Source organism: Euprymna scolopes, chromosome 1 (genome assembly GCF_053919585.1).
Source record: "Euprymna scolopes isolate OS-2025 chromosome 1, ASM5391958v1, whole genome shotgun sequence".
In the NCBI taxonomy this organism is placed as follows: Eukaryota; Metazoa; Mollusca; class Cephalopoda; order Sepiida; family Sepiolidae; genus Euprymna; species Euprymna scolopes.
This window is the reverse complement of record NC_136482.1, coordinates 184,264,320-184,283,569: the sequence shown is the minus strand read 5'-3', so window position 1 is coordinate 184,283,569 and position 19,250 is coordinate 184,264,320. Positions and strand designations below refer to the sequence as shown.

At 40.3% G+C, this 19,250-nt stretch overlaps 1 protein-coding gene across 4 annotated transcripts in view; it reads left to right on the top strand.

Annotated features, from left to right (window-relative positions):
- LOC145278208 (small G protein signaling modulator 1-like) overlaps window positions 1-19,250 on the top strand; it is a 359,099-nt gene that overhangs the window by 289,349 nt on the left and 50,500 nt on the right. For 2 of the 4 annotated variants that reach the window (XM_080130507.1, XM_080130500.1), the window contains 3 exons: window positions 7,724-7,788; window positions 15,336-15,481; window positions 17,980-18,048. In XM_080130507.1, coding sequence (XP_079986633.1) covers window positions 7,724-7,788; window positions 15,336-15,481; window positions 17,980-18,048 — 280 coding nt within the window. Of the gene's footprint in view, window positions 1-7,720; window positions 7,789-15,335; window positions 15,482-17,979; window positions 18,049-19,250 lie in introns of all 4 variants that reach the window. The other 2 variants (XM_080130503.1, XM_080130496.1) reach the window with 1 other exon arrangement.

Below are 19,250 nucleotides of genomic sequence, written 5' to 3'. Positions count from 1 at the left end.
TATCCCTTTTCAGCTCTCTTTCTCCCCCTCTCCCCTTTAAGCTCTTTCTCCCCCTCTCCCCTTTCAGCTCTCTCCCTCTCCCCTTTCAGCTCTCTCCCTCTCCCCTTTCAGCTCTCTCCCTCTCCCCTTCCAGCTCTCTCTCTCTCCCTCTCTCCTTTCAGCTCTCTCTGTCTCCCTCTCCCTCCCCTTTCAGCTCTCTCCCTCCCCTTTCAGCTCTCTCCCTCCCTTTTCAGCTCTCTCCCTCTCTCCTTCCAGCTCTCTCTCTCCCTCTCTCCTTTCAGCTCTCTGTCTCCCTCTCCCTCCCCATTTCAGCTCTCTCCCTCCCCTTTCAGCTCTCTCTGTCTCCCTCTCCCCATTTCAGCTCTCTCCCTCCCCTTTCAGCTCTCTCCCTCCCCTTTCAGCTCTCTCCCTCCCCTTTCAGCTCTCTCCCTCCCCTTTCAGCTCTCTCTCCCCTTTCAGCTCTCTCTCCCCTTTCAGCTCTCTCTCCCTCCCTCCCCTTTCAGCTCTCTCTCCCTCCCTCTCCCCTTTCAGCTCTCTCTCCCTCCCTCTCCCCTTTCAGCTCTCTCTCCCTTCCTCTCCCCTTACAGCTCTCTCTCTCTCTCTCTCTCCATCTCCCCTTTCAGCTCTCTCTCTCCATCTCCCCTTTCAGCTCTCTCTCTCTCCATCTCCCCTTTCAGCTCTCTCTCTCTCCATCTCCCCTTTCAGCTCTCTCTCTCCATCTCCCCTTTCAGCTCTCTCTCTCTCCATCTCCCCTTTCAGCTCTCTCCATCTCCATCTCCCCTTTCAGCTCTCTCCATCTCCCCTTTCAGCTCTCTCTCTCCATCTCCCCCTTCAGCTCTCACTCTCTCCATCTCCCCTTTCAGCTCTCTCTCTCCATCTCTCCTTTCAGCTCTCTCTCTCCATCTCTCCTTTCAGCTCTCTCTCTCCATCTCCCCTTTCAGCTCTCTCTCTCTCCATCTCCCCTTTCAGCTCTCTCTCTCCATCTCCCCTTTCAGCTCTCTCTCTCCATCTCCCCTTTCAGCTCTCTCTCTCCATCTCCCCTTTCAGCTCTCTCTCTCCATCTCCCCTTTCAGCTCTCTCTCTCCATCTCCCCTTTCAGCTCTCTCTCTCCATCTCCTCTTTCAACTCTCTCTCTCCATCTCCCCTTTCAGCTCTCTCTCTCCATCTCCCCTTTCAGCTCTCTCTCTCCATCTCCCCTTTCAGCTCTCTCTCTCCATCTCCCCTTTCAGCTCTCTCTCTCCATCTCCCCTTTCAGCTCTCTCTCTCTCCATCTCCCCTTTCAGCTCTCTCTCTCTCCATCTCCCCTTTCAGCTCTCTCTCTCTCCATCTCCCCTTTCAGCTCTCTCTCTCTCCATCTCCCCTTTCAGCTCTCTCTCTCTCCATCTCCCCTTTCAGCTCTCTCTCTCTCCATCTCCCCTTTCAGCTCTCTCTCTCCCTCTCCCCTTTCAGCTCTCTCTCTCCCTCTCCCCTTTCAGCTCTCTCTCTCCCTCTCCCCTTTCAGCTCTCTCTCCCTCTCCCCTTTCAGCTCTCTCTCCCTCTCCCCTTTCAGCTCTCTCCCTCTCCCCTTCCAGCTCTCTCTCTCTCCCTCTCTCCTTTCAGCTCTCTCTGTCTCCCTCTCCCTCCCCTTTCAGCTCTCTCCCTCCCCTTTCAGCTCTCTCCCTCCCTTTTCAGCTCTCTCCCTCTCTCCTTCCAGCTCTCTCTCTCCCTCTCTCCTTTCAGCTCTCTGTCTCCCTCTCCCTCCCCATTTCAGCTCTCTCCCTCCCCTTTCAGCTCTCTCCCTCCCCTTTCAGCTCTCTCCCTCCCCTTTCAGCTCTCTCCCTCCCCTTTCCGCTCTCTCTCCCCTTTCAGCTCTCTCTGTCTCCATCTCCCCATTTCAGCTCTCTCCCTCCCCTTTCAGCTCTCTCCCTCCCCTTTCAGCTCTCTCCCTCCCCTTTCAGCTCTCTCCCTCCCCTTTCAGCTCTCTCCCTCCCCTTTCAGCTCTCTCTCCCCTTTCAGCTCTCTCTCCCCCTTCAGCTCTCTCTCCCCTTTCAGCTCTCTCTCCCTCCCTCTCCCCTTTCAGCTCTCTCTCCCTCCCTCTCCCCTTTCAGCTCTCTCTCCCTCCCTCTCCCCTTTCAGCTCTCTCTCCCTTCCTCTCCCCTTACAGCTCTCTCTCCCTTCCTCTCCCCTTACAGCTCTCTCTCTCTCTCTCTCTCCATCTCCCCTTTCAGCTCTCTCTCTCTCCATCTCCCCTTTCAGCTCTCTCTCTCTCCATCTCCCCTTTCAGCTCTCTCTCTCTCCATCTCCCCTTTCAGCTCTCTCTCTCTCCATCTCCCCTTTCAGCTCTCTCCATCTCCATCTCCCCTTTCAGCTCTCTCCATCTCCCCTTTCAGCTCTCTCTCTCCATCTCCCCCTTCAGCTCTCACTCTCTCCATCTCCCCTTTCAGCTCTCTCTCTCCATCTCTCCTTTCAGCTCTCTCTCTCCATCTCTCCTTTCAGCTCTCTCTCTCCATCTCCCCTTTCAGCTCTCTCTCTCCATCTCCCCTTTCAGCTCTCTCTCTCCATCTCCCCTTTCAGCTCTCTCTCTCTCTCCATCTCCCCTTTCAGCTCTCTCTCTCTCTCTCCATCTCCCCTTTCAGCTCTCTCTCTCCATCTCCCCTTTCAGCTCTCTCTCTCCATCTCCCCTTTCAGCTCTCTCTCCATCTCCTCTTTCAGCTCTCTCTCTCCATCTCCCCTTTCAGCTCTCTCTCTCCATCTCCCCTTTCAGCTCTCTCTCTCCATCTCCCCTTTCAGCTCTCTCTCTCCATCTCCCCTTTCAGCTCTCTCTCTCCATCTCCCCTTTCAGCTCTCTCTCTCCATCTCCCCTTTCAGCTCTCTCTCTCTCCATCTCCCCTTTCAGCTCTCTCTCTCTCCATCTCCCCTTTCAGCTCTCTCTCTCTCCATCTCCCCTTTCAGCTCTCTCTCTCTCCATCTCCCCTTTCAGCTCTCTCTCTCCATCTCCCCTTTCAGCTCTCTCTCTCCATCTCCCCTTTCAGCTCTCTCTCTCTCTCTCTCTCCCTCTCCCCTTTCAGCTCTCTCTCTCCCTCTCCCCTTTCAGCTCTCTCTCTCCCTCTCCCCTTTCAGCTCTCTCTCCCTCTCCCCTTTCAGCTCTGTCTCCCTCTCCCCTTTCAGCTCTCTCTCCCTCTCCCCTTTCAGCTCTCTCTCCCTCTCCCCTTTCAGCTCTCTCTCCCTCTCCCCTTTCATCTCTCTCTCCCTCTCCCCTTTCAGCTCTCTCTCTCCCTCTCCCCTTTCAGCTCTCTCTCTCCCTCTCCCCTTTCAGCTCTCTCTCTCCCTCTCCCCTTTCAGCTCTCTCTCTCTCCCTCTCCCCTTTCAGCTCTCTCTCTCCCTCTCCCCTTTCAGCTCTCTCTCTCCCTCTCCCCTTTCAGCTCTCTCTCTCTCCCTCTCCCCTTTCAGCTCGATCTCTCCCTCCCCTTTCAGCTCTCTCTCTCTCCCTCCCCTTTCAGCTCTCTCTCTCTCTCTCCCCTTTCAGCTCTCTCTCTCCCTCTCCCCTTTCAGCTCTCTCTCTCTCTCCCTCTCCCCTTTCAGCTCTCTCCCCTTTCAGCTCTCTCTCTCCCTCTCCCCTTTCAGTTCTCTCTCTCCCTCTCCCCTTTCAGTTCTCTCTCTCCCTCTCCCCTTTCAGTTCTCTCTCTCCCTCTCCCCTTTCAGTTCTCTCTCTCCCTCTCCCCTTTCAGTTCTCTCTCTCCCTCTCCCCTTTCATCTCTCTCTCTCTCTCTCCCCTTTCAGTTCTCTCTCTCCCTCTCCCCTTTCAGCTCTCTCTCTCGCTCCCTCTCCCCTTTCAGCTCTCTCTCTCGCTCCCTCTCCCCTTTCAGCTCTCTCTCTCGCTCCCTCTCCCCTTTCAGCTCTCTCTCTCGCTCCCTCTCCCCTTTCAGCTCTCTCTCTCGCTCCCTCTCCCCTTTCAGCTCTCTCTCTCGCTCCCTCTCCCCTTTCAGCTCTCTCTCTCGCTCCCTCTCCCCTTTCAGCTCTCTCTCTCGCTCCCTCTCCCCTTTCAGCTCTCTTTCTCGCTCCCTCCCCCCTTTCAGCTCTCTTTCTCGCTCCCTCTCCCCTTTCAGCTCTCTTTCTCGCTCCCTCTCCCCTTTCAGCTCTCTCTCACTCCCTCTCCCCTTTCAGCTCTCTCTCACTCCCTCTCCCCTTTCAGCTCTCTCTCACTCCCTCTCCCCTTTCAGCTCTCTCTCACTCCCTCTCCCCTTTCAGGTCTCTCTCTCTCCCTACTCCCCTTTCAGGTCTCTCTCTCTCCCTACTCCCCTTTCAGGTCTCTCTCTCTCCCTACTCCCCTTTCAGGTCTCTCTCTCTCCCTCTCCCCTTTCAGCTCTCTCTCCCTCTCCCCTTTCAGCTCTCTCTCCCTCTCCCCTTTCATCTCTCTCTCCCTCTCCCCTTTCAGCTCTCTCTCTCCCTCTCCCCTTTCAGCTCTCTCTCTCCCTCTCCCCTTTCAGCTCTCTCTCTCCCTCTCCCCTTTCAGCTCTCTCTCTCTCCCTCTCCCCTTTCAGCTCTCTCTCTCCCTCTCCCCTTTCAGCTCTCTCTCTCCCTCTCCCCTTTCAGCTCGATCTCTCCCTCCCCTTTCAGCTCTCTCTCTCTCCCTCCCCTTTCAGCTCTCTCTCTCTCTCTCCCCTTTCAGCTCTCTCTCTCCCTCTCCCCTTTCAGCTCTCTCTCTCTCTCCCTCTCCCCTTTCAGCTCTCTCCCCTTTCAGCTCTCTCTCTCCCTCTCCCCTTTCAGTTCTCTCTCTCCCTCTCCCCTTTCAGTTCTCTCTCTCCCTCTCCCCTTTCAGTTCTCTCTCTCCCTCTCCCCTTTCAGTTCTCTCTCTCCCTCTCCCCTTTCAGTTCTCTCTCTCCCTCTCCCCTTTCATCTCTCTCTCTCTCTCTCCCCTTTCAGTTCTCTCTCTCCCTCTCCCCTTTCAGCTCTCTCTCTCGCTCCCTCTCCCCTTTCAGCTCTCTCTCTCGCTCCCTCTCCCCTTTCAGCTCTCTCTCTCGCTCCCTCTCCCCTTTCAGCTCTCTCTCTCGCTCCCTCTCCCCTTTCAGCTCTCTCTCTCGCTCCCTCTCCCCTTTCAGCTCTCTCTCTCGCTCCCTCTCCCCTTTCAGCTCTCTCTCTCGCTCCCTCTCCCCTTTCAGCTCTCTTTCTCGCTCCCTCTCCCCTTTCAGCTCTCTTTCTCGCTCCCTCCCCCCTTTCAGCTCTCTTTCTCGCTCCCTCTCCCCTTTCAGCTCTCTCTCACTCCCTCTCCCCTTTCAGCTCTCTCTCACTCCCTCTCCCCTTTCAGCTCTCTCTCACTCCCTCTCCCCTTTCAGCTCTCTCTCACTCCCTCTCCCCTTTCAGGTCTCTCTCTCTCCCTACTCCCCTTTCAGGTCTCTCTCTCTCCCTACTCCCCTTTCAGGTCTCTCTCTCTCCCTACTCCCCTTTCAGGTCTCTCTCTCTCCCTACTCCCCTTTCAGGTCTCTCTCTCTCCCTACTCCCCTTTCAGCTATCTCTCTCTCCCTACTCCCCTTTCAGCTATCTCTCCCTTTCAGATCTCTCTCTCTCCCTCTCCCCTTTCAGCTCTCTCTCTCCCTCTCCCCTTTCAGCTCTCTCTCTCCCCCTACTCCCCTTTCAGGTCTCTCTCTCCCCCTACTCCTCTTTCAGCTCTCTCTCCCTTTCAGCTCTCTCTCTCTGCCTCTCCCCTTTCAGCTCTCTCTCTCCCTCTCCCCTTTCAGCTCTCTCTCTCCCTCTCCCCTTTCAGCTCTCTCTCTCCCTCTCCCCTTTCAGCTCTCTCTCTCTGCCTCTCCCCTTTCAGCTCTCTCTCTCTGCCTCTCCCCTCTCTCTCTCTGCCTCTCCCCTTTCAGCTCTCTCTCTCTCTGCCTCTCCCCTTTCAGCTCTCTCTCTGCCTCTCCCCTGTCAGCTCTCTCTCTCTCTGCCTCTCCCCTTTCAGCTCTCTCTCTCTCTCTGCCTCTCCCCTTTCAGCTCTCTCTCTGCCTCTCCCCTTTCAGCTCTCTCTCTGCCTCTCCCCTTTCAGCTCTCTCTCTGCCTCTCCCCTTTCAGCTCTCTCTCTGCCTCTCCCCTTTCAGCTCTCTCTCTCCCTCTCCCTTTTCAGCCCTCTCTCTCCCTCTCCCTTTTCAGCTCTCTCTCTTCCTGTCCGCTTTCAGCTCTCTCTCTCCCTCTCTCCCTCTCAGCTCTCTCTCTCCCTCTACCCTTTCAGCCCTCTCTCTCTCCCTCTACCCTTTCAGCTCTCTCTCTCTCCCTCTACCCTTTTAGCTCTCTCTCTCTCCCTTTACCCTTTTATCTCTCTCTCTCTTACCCTCTACCCTTTTAGCTCTCTCTCTCTCCCTCTACCCTTTTAGCTCTCTCTCTCTCCCTCTACCCTTTTAGCTCTCTCTCTCTCTCCCTCTACCCTTTTAGCTCTCTCTCTCCCTCTACCCTTTTAGCTCTCTCTCTCTCTCCCTCTACCCTTTTAGCTCTCTCTCTCTCCCTCCCCCTTTCAGCTTTCTCTTTCTCTCTCCCTCCCCCTTTCAGCTTTCTCTTTCTCTCTCCCTCCCCCTTTCAGCTTTCTCTTTCTCTCTCCCTCCCCTTTTCAGCTTTCTCTTTCTCTCTCCCTCCCCTTTTCAGCTTTCTCTCTCTCTCTCTCTCCCTCCCCTTTTCAGCTTTCTCTCTCTCTCTCCCTCCCCTTTTTAGCTTTCTCTCTCTCTCTCTCTCACCTTTTTCAGCTTTTTCTCTCTCTCTCCCTCCCCTTTTTCAGCTTTCTCTCTCTCTCTCCCTCACCTTTTTCAGCTTTCTCTCTCTCTCCCCTTTTTCAGCTTTCTCTCTCTCTCCCCCTTTTAAGCTTTTTCTCTCTCTCCCCCGTTTCAGCTTTCTCTCGCTCTCCCCCGTTTCAGCTTTCTCTCTCTCTCTCCCCCCCTTTTCAGCTTTCTCTCTCTCTCCCTCCCTCTTTTCAGCTTTCTCTCTCCCTCCCCCTTTCAGCTCTCTCTCTCCCTCCCCCTTTCAACTCTCTCTCTCCCTCCTCCTTTCAGCTCTCCCACCCCTTTCAGCTCCCTTTCTCCCTCTCTCTCTCTCTCTCTCTGTCTATATCTCTCCGTCTCTTTTATCAATCCGTCTCTTTTTTTATCTCCCCCTCTCTTTTATCTTCCCCTATCTTTCATCTCTCTCTTTCATCTCTCTCTATTTCATCTCTTTCATCTCTTTCATCTTTCTCTCTCTTTCATCTTTCTCTCTCTTTCATCTTTCATCTCTCTCTTTCATCTCTCTCTCTCTCTTTCATCTCTTTCATCTCTTTCATATCTCTCTCTTTCATCTCTTTCATCTCTCTCTTTCATCTCTTTCATCTCTCTCTTTCATCTCTCTCTCTCTTTCATCTCTCTCTCTCTTTCATCTCTCTCTCTCTTTCATCTCTCTCTCTCTTTCATCTCTCTCTCTCTTTCATCTCTTTCATCTCTCTCTCTTTCATCTCTCTCTCTTTCATCTCTCTCTCTTTCATCTCTCTCTCTTTCATCTCTCTCTCTCTCTTTCATCTCTCTCTTTCACTTTATTGCACATCTGTCATCATTGAGCCTAAAATAGTTTCTTGATTTTCTCCCAAGATAGATTTTTTGTTATAGATACCAACGTTTTATTTTAAATCATTTTTAAATAATTATTTTAATAATATTTAATTTTGTTCTTTTTATAAAACTTGAATTGATTTCTTGTGTTGACATATTGAATCGTTTGTTTGTCATCTCTTTCCAAGCAGAGCCACAATAAAACAGCTGTGTGACACAATGAAGAATCAAATCATATCAAGAGCATTTTATGGATGTAAGTATAACTTATCATCATCATCATTAGTAGTAACAATATTATTATGCAGAAAGGTTAGAGAATCTGCATAGTCTAAAAGTATAGGTTTATGCGAAATTTACCATAACTTATATATATATATATATATATATATATAAAAGTCTGTCTGTCTGTCTACATTTCCCTACGCAATAACTCTGTCAATTTTTAGTCTATAGACTCGAAATTTGAAATACCGGGTACTGAGATTTGGGAAAATCGTTGTGACGGGTGTCAGCCAGAAATTTGGCTGTTAAGGGGTCAAATTTCAACGATTTGACCTTTAAGAACTCTACCAAACTCCTCCGACAATTTTGGGTCTAGACACTTGAAATTTTAGATATAGGTTCCTTGAACCTGGATCTAACTTAATAAAGTGATTTGAGCCCAAAACTATAAATTTTAAGGGGTCATAATAGGGGTCAAATTAAAAAAAAATTGACTGCTTTTTCTTTTTTGCTCAACATACACTTCTAAATACTCGGGCAACGCCGGGCACCCATGCTAGTATATATATATAGGGAGAGAGAGAAAGAGATATTTGGGTAGATTTCCGAAAAATTTAGTTGTTGTGGCGGAACCTCATACGTTGAAATCGATGGGAGAGTCCATTTATTTATTTTTTTATATATATATATATATATATATATATATATATATATATATATATATATATGCAACCTTGGCCAATGAAAAACCGAAGTCATGATTCAAACTCATAGATTTCAAGGTTAAGAATTAATTAATATTAAGGTTAAGAATTAATTAATATTAATTAATAAATCAAGGTTAAGAATTGATATTAAGGTTAAGAATTAATTAATATTAATTAATTAATAAATCAAGGTTAAGAATTAATATTAATTAATTAATAAATCAAGGTTAAGAATAAATATTAATTAATAAATCTATTCTACAACAATAAATATTTGGTATGTCCTCTTTTTGCATTTATAACAGCTTTTATTTGTTTTTGCATATTATTAGCTAAGTTGTTGCAGGTGGTAGGATCTATTTTCTTCATGAAGTTTGATTTCTAACTTTTTTTTGATGAACATTTGTGCATTTTCACTCCTTTTCCTAGATGGAAGTTTCAATGGGATTTAGGTCTGAGGATTGAGGGGCCAGTTCATCACTGTAATCCCTTTTTTCTCAAACCAACCCATCGAAACTTTTGACATATAGCATGGATAATTGTCTTGTAAGATTACATCACTTGGAATGTTATATAATATATAAAAGAGGTTTGGTAAATCTCGTTCAGCATGTTAGTATAAATTATGGAGTTTATTCTGCCCTCACATGTGTACAACATTCCAGTGCCTAACGAAGCCATGCAGCCCCAAACCATTACCCTTCCTTCTACAAATTTGACATTTGGAACCATATAATGAGGATAAAATGCTTCTCCTTCTCTATGATGAACATAAACTGTTCCAGGGGTGCCAAAACTCTGATGAAAAACAAAAGAATTTGTTACAATTTTTGAATAAATGTTATGGATGCGTATTCACATAATAATTTCAATTGTTCCTTCCAAAGTTTAGAAAATAGAAGCTGTTAACTTACCTTCAAGTTTCTTTTGTCAGACCAAACAATTGTGGCCCAATCATCAGGTGTCCGATTTTCATGGTTTTGTGCGAATTTTAGTTGCTTTTTTCTTGTTGGCCTGAGACAAGTATGGCTCCTTCTTTGCTTTGCATCCTTTTAATCCCACTTCTAATAACCTTCTTCTCGCTGTTCAAGCTGATATGTTTCTGTTTGCATCCTCTCTAAGTTGTAGACTTTTTACAGCCTTGTCCTTTTTTGTTTTTATTATACTTTTTTTCTTGTACCTCTTAATTGTTGTTTGAACTCACTTTCTTGAACATTCCATTTTCCTGGCAATTTCTACCTGAGAATATCCTTCACCAATTTGTTCCCTTTTAATCCCTGAAAGCTGTTTCTTTGGAGGCATTTTCAATTATTATAGCACTGGTAGGAATCAAATATTACCTAAAAAAAATAAGAAACACCCTTTAGTATGACAATGAATCATTTTGAATATTGGAATGAATTTAGTATGAAACTCAGCTAAAACTCTTGAAAGAGGCTTTAAAGCAAAATAAAACTACAATTTATTGTTAAATATTTTATATTTGCTCTCAGTTGTTCTCTGCACTTCTTAACCTTTAAATATGGAAGTTTAAACTATTATCTCAATTTTTTTAGGTGCTCTATAATTTCGGCCATGGCTATGTGTGTGCATATATATATATATATATATATATATATATAAGTAGGTTATCGTTTGCTTGAAGCATTGTTGAAGAAAATTATAAGGTAAAATTAAAGCCAAGAACAATGCGAGATTTTTTTTTTTTTATATATAGAGTAAAACTCTAAACAACAGTAATTTTTTTTTCTGTTGTATCCAATGGTGTTATAGATCTCAATATATTTCAGACTTATTAGTCCTTTTTCAAGAGAAGACAGCGGAAGAGTGTTCTTCATGAGTGCAAACTTTGTCTGGCCGAGACTGAGGGATATAAGTAGGTTATCGTTTGCTTGAAGCATTGTTGAAGAAAATTATAAGGTAAAATTAAAGCCAAGAACAATGCGAGATTTTTTTTTTATATATATCGGCCAGACAAAGTTTGCACTCATGAAGAACACTCTTCCGATGTCTTCTCTTGAAAAAGGACTAATAAGTCTGAAATATATGTTATGGGATATGATAGTGACGTCCAAGAATGGGATGGAGTTGTATGAGTGTTCCATGGTAAATTTTATATTGTTATGTGAATTATTGATGTATTCGTGGAAATTCTTTAGGTTTGTTAGTTCATGTGGCCATATGAAAAAAATATCAATGTATCGACAATAATGGGACGGTTTGAGGGGAAAGTTTTCAAGGATTTTGGTTTCTAGCATATGCATAAAAATGTTGACATAGCTAGGAGCCATTTTAGTGGCCATGGCGGTTCCTTTTATTTGCAGATAATTTTGATTGTTAAATTTAAAATTGTTATGTGTGAGGATGAAGTATATGAGCTTACAAATGTCTTCTATTTTGTCGTTGGGGAAATTATTGTGAAGGAGGAATGTTCTACAGGCTTCTACTCCCTCGTCATGAGGGATGTTAGTGTATAGAACTAATACGTCTAATGTGACAAAAATAATTTCTTGTGAAAGATTGTCGATTTGTCCAATAGTGTTGAGGAAATGTGTGGTGTCGTTAATATAGCTAGGGATGTTGGGTAATAAGGGGGTTAGAATTTTATCTATATATCCAAAGATATATTCTGTTAGGGTGCCAACACCTGATATTATGGGTCTACCAGGGGGTGAGATGTTAAGGGATTTCGCTAGTTCATAAATGTTGTCAGGGTTGAGGGTCAAAGTTTGAGGTGTAGCGGTGGTAGTGTCTGTGTTTGTTATGAATTTGTGAAGTTTGTGTAGTTTAGAAGAAGTGTAAAAGTTAGCTGCTTTAGGATTTGTGGGAATGAGGGAAGTAATTATCTTGGAGATACAAGGAGTAAGATTTTTGATAAGATTCATGAGTTCTATTTTATAGATGAATGTTGGGTCTTCCGGGAGTGTTTTGTAAAAATTTGTGTCTTTGAGTTGGGTTTCCGCTTCCTCAATATATTTAACGGTGTCCATGATGGTTATGGCTCGTCTTTTGTCTGCTGATTTGATTGCGATATCATAGTTATTTTTTAGGGTGTAAATAGCTTGTCGTTCTTAAAGAGAAAGGTTTTGGTTTTTGTTGAGATGTTCTTTATTGTGAAGAAATCTATCTAGATGTATTCTATATATAAAGTAGAATAACTGGTATGACTGATAGCATCAGTTTTAAATTATTATTAGCATTATAATTATAATAGTTTATTTATCTCAAACAATCGGAATTTTATTTCATAAATAGATCTGGCCTCTTTAATCCACCAAATCAAGCAAGGAATTATAATGAAAATGCTTAATCCATGCAGATATATATATGTGTGTGTGTGTGTGTGTGTGTGTGTGTGTATTCAAGCAAAAATTATTAAATGCAACAGTGACATTTTGCTTTACAATTCTCTTTTTTAATTTTTTGATTTTCCGTATAATCTTTTTTATATCGAAATCAAAAGTATTAATAAAAGTTCTATAATTGTTGTTACAAGTGCTTTTGATTTGTCCACGAATCATCTTCAGGTGTTGAAGTAAATATATATATATATATATATATATAATCAGTAGTGAACATTGCAAAACCAAATATAGATTTCTTTTTTTATAATATTTTATTTTGTCTTGCACATGTTTCGTTGAATGGTAGAAAAACATCAAACAACTCATCAAAGACAGTTTATATGTTCTTTGGAACATATAAACTGTTTGTTTTTGCCAAGGAACATATAAACTGTCTCTGATAATTTGATTGGTGCTTTTCCAGCATTCAACAAAACCTGTGTAAGAAAAAATAAAATATTATGAAAGAAAAAATAAATATATATTTCATTTTGCAATCTTCACTACTGATATGTATGCTCTGAAGTGTAAAGAGATTTTTGTCAAGTTTAATTAATTGTGCCAATTGGGAAAAATTTTATAATACATGCATATTTTTATAATCAAAAGTGTGTGTGTGTATATATATATATATATATATATATATATATATATATATATATATATACCCTCTAATGAGAAGGAAAGTATTTCTTCAAAACTCTGCGGATTAAGGACTATCCACTTATCTAGTGTTTTCTTTTCAGATTAAATGTTTTTAAATCATTTCAAAGTGTTTTTAACATGTTTTATTAACTGTTTGCTCGTATATATATATATATATATATATATATATATATATATATATATATATATATATATATATATATATGAAAAATATACAATAAACAGACAAACTGTTTTAAAACACATTTACATGCAAATAAAAATTAATTTTATTTTATTTTTAAGTTGAAATATTAATTAATTTCGGATTTAAAATCTCTCATCAGAACAAAGAGTTCCTTAGTTTTTTTGTTTTTTTTTCTCTTTTGTTTTTGTGCCTCTTAAGTAAAAAGTTCATTGTCATGTGTTATCGAGGCCGTGCTAACTGTTAATGCATGTAGAACTCTCGTTTTTATTAAGCCGGAAAGGCATGTACTCACCAAATATGAAGTTGAAAATGTGTCAACCAGTAGAAGCCTCTTGAAATATATGAAAAATATAGAATAAACAGGCAAACTATTTATAAAACCTGCTTAGATGCAAATAAAAAACATTTTATTTTCTTTCTTTTTTTTTAAGTTGAAGTATATATATATATATATATATATATATATATATATATATATATATATTCTGCATTTTTTGAATAAATGAAAGTCATTTTATATAAATTTATTTAATATTTAAATTAATGTTTATATGAAACGTTTTGTGGCTGTGTGCATGTAGGCACAAGATTAAAAACAAACAATAACAGAACTGCATATAAGGTCAGCACATCTATTCAATTTGTTGTAGTTGCAGACTAAGGAATCAAGAATTATTTATTCTGAGAAAAGTCTGATTTTCAAGAAACCCAAAACGTCTTGTGATCCTAGGAAAATATCACTGATGATGCTGCCTGATAAATTACTAAAGTCTTTTTTTTTTTTTTTTTTTTAACTCTTTTTCATCCAAAACAAAGCATATTGCTACTTGGATTTAAAAGACTATTATCTGGGATCATGTCTAACACAGGACTGTGGGGAGTTGAGCAGCAAGATGTTCACATTACATTTAAACTTCTGCATGTTAATACAGTCAAGGAAACAGGAAGCAGAGGGAATTCCAATGTTTAGAAGTTTGAGAGAAGAAACTATGAGAGTGAAAAGCCCTCCACAGTGAAGAAGTGGAATTTTGTTGCTTGTCCTGTGTGTGTGTGTCGATGGCGCCCAAGTGCTATGAGTTCATTTTAACATATAATTTATTTTATTTAGCTTTCTAACAACACCAAATTTATGAATACACAATATGTAAAGTTTAGCAGTAAAAACTAAAGATTCTCATCAAAGAAATTCAATACATTCAAAGTGAAAAAAAACTGTTTTTGAATATAATCTTAACATATGAATCTACTGTAATTACAAAATTACATTTTTAGGATGCCACTTGACAAGCAGCCATCCTCTTTAGTAACAGATTTTGAATCAGTTTCATGCGTCATAAGATTAAAAAAGTACTTGTCATTAAGTGATTGATTTTTTTTTTCAATCCATGGCTAAGGAGACTTCCAAAATGTCGGATGATAGCAGAGAAAAGAAATGACTGTTTGGAAGATGCACTCATCAATTATGATACATTTTTGACAGATGTAGCATACTATAAAGGTGCTTTCATGTAGCATACTATAAAGGTGCTTTCATGTAGCGTAATATAAAGGTGCTTTCATGTAGCATGATATAAAGGTGCCTTCAATAAGTTTCCAGACTATTTTTGTTCAGACATTTGAAATTGTTATAGGCTTTTGAAAATTCAGTATGTTATTGCTGTACATCTTATGAGATGACTAACCATTTTTTATAATTTCAGGTTTAAATGAACAGCTACGGTAGGAATTGGAATACATCCTACTAAAGCCTTATTGTCACAGCTGGTGAATTTAAAAAATGCTATCTGGACGTGAGGACACTTTAGAAGAACGATATGCAATAAAATTCTGTTTTAAACTTGGAAAAAATGCCACAGAAACTTACGGAATGCTTCAGACTACTTTTGGACAATCTTGTATGAATCGAGCATAAGATTTTGAGTGGCATAAGAGATTCAAGGAAGGCAGAGAGTATGTGAGAGATGATGAGGTGTGGGAGAAGTAAGGAAGTTAGAACACCAAAGTTGATTGGCCAAATAAAGAATTTCATGGATAAGGACCGTCGTGTGTCTATAGACAATAAGTGCACAGTTTGATGTCAGTGTGAGAACTGTACACAATTATGAGCAACTGAAGATGTAGAAGATTTGCACGAATGCACCAGTCCACAACTCCATCCTTGTCACAGACTATTTGACCAAGATGGGCATCAAGAAAGTTCCTCACCCTCCCTATAGTCCAGAGCTTGCTCTCTGTGACTTTTGGTTATTCCCTAAACTCAAGGCAAACCTTAGAGGCTGTCGTTATGAGACAATTGAGGAGATGAAAGAGGTTGTGACGAGGATCATTGACACACTCACACAAGAGGACTTTCATGGGGCTTTCCAGAAGTTGTTGGAACAGTGCAAGTGCATTGCAGCTGGAGGAGATTACTTTGAAGGGGACTAGAGTTTCATTTCTGTACTATCAATAAAAGTGCCCATTTGAAAAAAATATCTGGAAACTTCATCCGAAGGCAAAAAAAAGGATATTGTCTTTGTTAAAATAAATTTTATTTAAAACAAAATTTAAAAATTTAAATTAAATAAAAATTCATTTCACGTCTTTTTTTTTTTTTTCCACAAAATTTTCCCATTATCTTTATTATTAATCATTTCCTGTATGTGTGTGCGTGTGTGTGCCTTCTTTCTTTTAGGGCTAGCCCATTGTCGCCATTTAAAGACTGTGCGCACCCACCTGTCTGGCCTGGTTCATCACAGCATTGTTTCACCTACCCACCCTTGTAATGCCAGTCTGGGACTTACCCCTGAGAAGTGGCAGGAAATATGTCAAGATGGAAAGGTAAAATTCTTACGGTTTCTTCATTCATTACTTTGCATTACAAACAACTATGATTGTATCATCACTAACAGAGCCGCTTGGATGCACCTATAGGAAAATAGAGCATTTTCTACCGCATTCAACAGAACAAAAATGTAGTGGAAAAAATGAATACGTGTTACCAAAGGCAACATTGTTCCACTGACCTGATTTCCAGCTGACTACAATATGGTTATCTTCAAGTCCAATGTAAACAAGTTTTTGCTGAGCCATTTCCTTAAATAATCAAATTTTACCAAACTCACACTACTAACAATTACAACTGTTGTCTTGATGACTACTTATCCTCGAGTGACTTTTGGGCCTTGATAAGTGGTTACTTCCTTATAAAAAAAACCCGATAAGTTTTCCTTCTATTTACCAGGATAAGTTTGTGTTTTAACTTATTTTAAAGTGTCATTTTCTTGATGTTTTCTTTTGGTTCAAAGCAAAAATAGTGTCGAATCTGTTAGAATTAAAAAACATGACTCCGCCCCCCCCCCATACATTGTACACTTGGAGCTTTGATAATTACTGAAAAATTAAACAGAAACGTGTCCAGTAAATGTCACCAATTGTGTAAAAATGTTATGTTCAACTAATCTGTATATTTTGAGCAATTATCAAGCCTCAATGTACAGGGTTTACAGGCAGACATTTTTTTTTATACAAGAGTAGACACTAGTTTTGTTTTGAACTAAAAAAATAACACTGCTTTTTCTATTCAGTGGTATTTCATAGTAAATTTACTTAATTGAACTATTTTACTAAGAAATATGGGTAATACAGTTGCTTTTCTTTAAGATTTATCCACAAAATTATATAAATTCTTGTAAAAACCAATTAGAAATTAATTAAAATCTATTTAAAAAAAATCAGTATCTTAAACAGCCATATATTCATAATTTTGTTGTATATGATGATGGACTCTCCCATCGATGTTGATATATGAACTTCCACCACAACAACTAAGTTGCTCGGAAATCTACACAGATGTTTTTATAGTTGTGAAAGCTTTGTGTACAACTAGCCACACTTTTTGGTATTACTGCTAACCTTTGTTGGTGCAGATGAGTGCCACAGGACAGAGTATACAGTAGACTGCAGGGTTTACATCAGAGTTCCCTTCTCCTAGATGTATGTCTTAACGAAGACTGAGGATGCATCTCTTCCAGTGAATTAATGCTCCCCCAGATACCAACCTGGAAATTTCTATGACTCAGCGTAGTACATACAGCACCTAGCCTTGTTGTATATATTAATTGATTAAAATATGATGAAGAAGTAGAAATGTTAGCATATATAATATGACATTATCTCTTGATGATTAACTATAAAATATAAAATTAGCTAAAATAAAAATTTTAGAAATTTTTGTTCTATATATAAATTGAATTCAACATTAAAATATAGTAGATAAATTAGGTTAACAATGTAAATCAAAGTTGAATGTCTGTGTGTGTGTGTCTGATCACGAATAGGCTCCTATATGGTTGACTATTTTAAAAAACTGATTGCATATAATGATAGAAACTGTATCGAGACACAGGAATGGATATGTTTGATCCTGCAGAACGATGGTTCATTAAAATTGTGGGGTCTGCATATGTGCCTGGTCCACAAAGTATGGAATTGAAAAAAAAACGTTTACAAGTGTTTTTGATATAGATGTACATAAGAATACTTTGATAAGTATGTTTTAACTTAAATAGGGATGGTATAATAAAATTGTGGGGTCTGCGTTCACGCCTGGCCTCCATAAAATGGAAATAGGCACAAACTTTAATAAAGACTTTCATATCTATCTGCGTAAGTATACTTTGATAATTATATTTCAGTTTGGAGAAATATGGTATAATACAATTATGGGGTGTTCGTTTGCACCTGACATCCATAGAATGGAAATATGTCACAAAGTTTAACAAGGTTTTTTAATATAGATCCACAGAATATTGTGATAAGTGTTTCAGTGTGAACAGGTATGGTATAATAAATTATGGGGTTTATCTATTTTATTTTTACTTTCATCATATTTTGCTTTGGTTTTGATACCCCCGAATACGAAGCTATCTCTTTACAACCCTTCCTTTTCATAACATATCCTACTTTCATAAATCAGAGTCCATTTTCTGTAGGCTGTTTTTGAACCCAGTCAACGACGGGTACTTTTGCTAGTATATATATATTTATAGTTCAAATGTTTTAAGTAAAATCATGTAAATATGAAAAGATATGGGAGAATTGTGGCATAGTTTTGATTATAGGCTGTATTTTTATGAACAGACACATAATTTCCATTATAATAAGATTATAACATTTGAATATAAATTGTAATGAATTTTTTAATTCAAACAAGATGTCTAAAGAAGCATAAATATAAATATATAATGCTGAAGTATGCAAATTTATGAGAAAAATCCATCTGTACATATGTTTATGAGAAATATAAAGAATATTTGTTTCTCTTTTTTTTCTTTCAGATTGCTAATCCAGATGAACTGTATCGCTTAGTTTATTATGGTGGGGTTACTCATGAAATTCGAAAAGAGGTAAGTTGTCATCTTGTTGCTATGTTCTTTTTTATTTTTAAAGATATACAAAATAAGCAAAGTTTATATTTAAACTAGCAAATAAACCTGTCAATGACTGTATGCCAAGTATATATATATATATATATATATATAATGGCTAAATACAGACCAAAAAAGCATAATGAATTTAAAAAAATAAAATAAAGGTTAGCTAACCAGGTTTCGTTCCTCACTTATCAAAGCTAAATCGAGGAAAATATGATTTAAAACAAACAAAAAAACGTCATGAATATCGCGGGGGGAGGGGGGGTTAGAAAAAAAAACCCAAAAAAATCAGAAATAAACATGGGAAAAATTACATAGAGACTAAATTAAGTCCTAGAAGATTTTCTTTTTGCTTGCAAAGAGAAGGTCTCAAAGACTTAATAAAAAGAGTCTCTAAAATTTTCAAATGATAGGAAGAGTGCGACTTACTAAGGATTGTAAACATGTCAGCACTGAAATTCGTGGCACACGCATGGTTATTTATAAAATGGTCGCAAAAAGCAGAACCATACGTGTTACTCAGAACATCCAAGGGTAAAAAATTTGCATAACGAATCTTTGAAGGCACATGCTGTTTCAAACGAAAATCTAATCTTTGCGATGTTTGCCCAACATAGTGCGCACTGCAACTACCAGTTATAAAATTTTGTAAACCCCCCCCCCCCCCGGAAAATATATGGATAAAACAAATACTCATCAGGTACACTTGAAAACCAAATTACGACACAATATTATAAAAATAAACAAATATTTTACTTTTTTGAAATTTATAATTTAAATATATTTCGGAGTCAAACTCCATCCTCAGTTATTTGTATATAATTTTTTTTCTTTCTTGCCATGTTGTAAAGTTGGAGAAAGAAAAGTCAGTCAGTAAAGATCCGTGCGTTGTCTCTCATTGGTTGTATTTTGAAATATCGGAATGGTGCATTGGCTACACAAGATTAATGTCAGTTCCATGATAGAAGCGTTGATTTCATTTGAAAAAAATAAAATACACCTCAGGTGCGTTTGAAAGCCAATTTCAATGTAATTTAGCTTTCAAGCGCATCTGATGCGTATTTTATTTTATTCAAATTAAACCAACGCTTCTATAACGGAACATATACCCCTGACACACACACACACACACACACACACACACATATATATATATATATATATATACTAGCAGA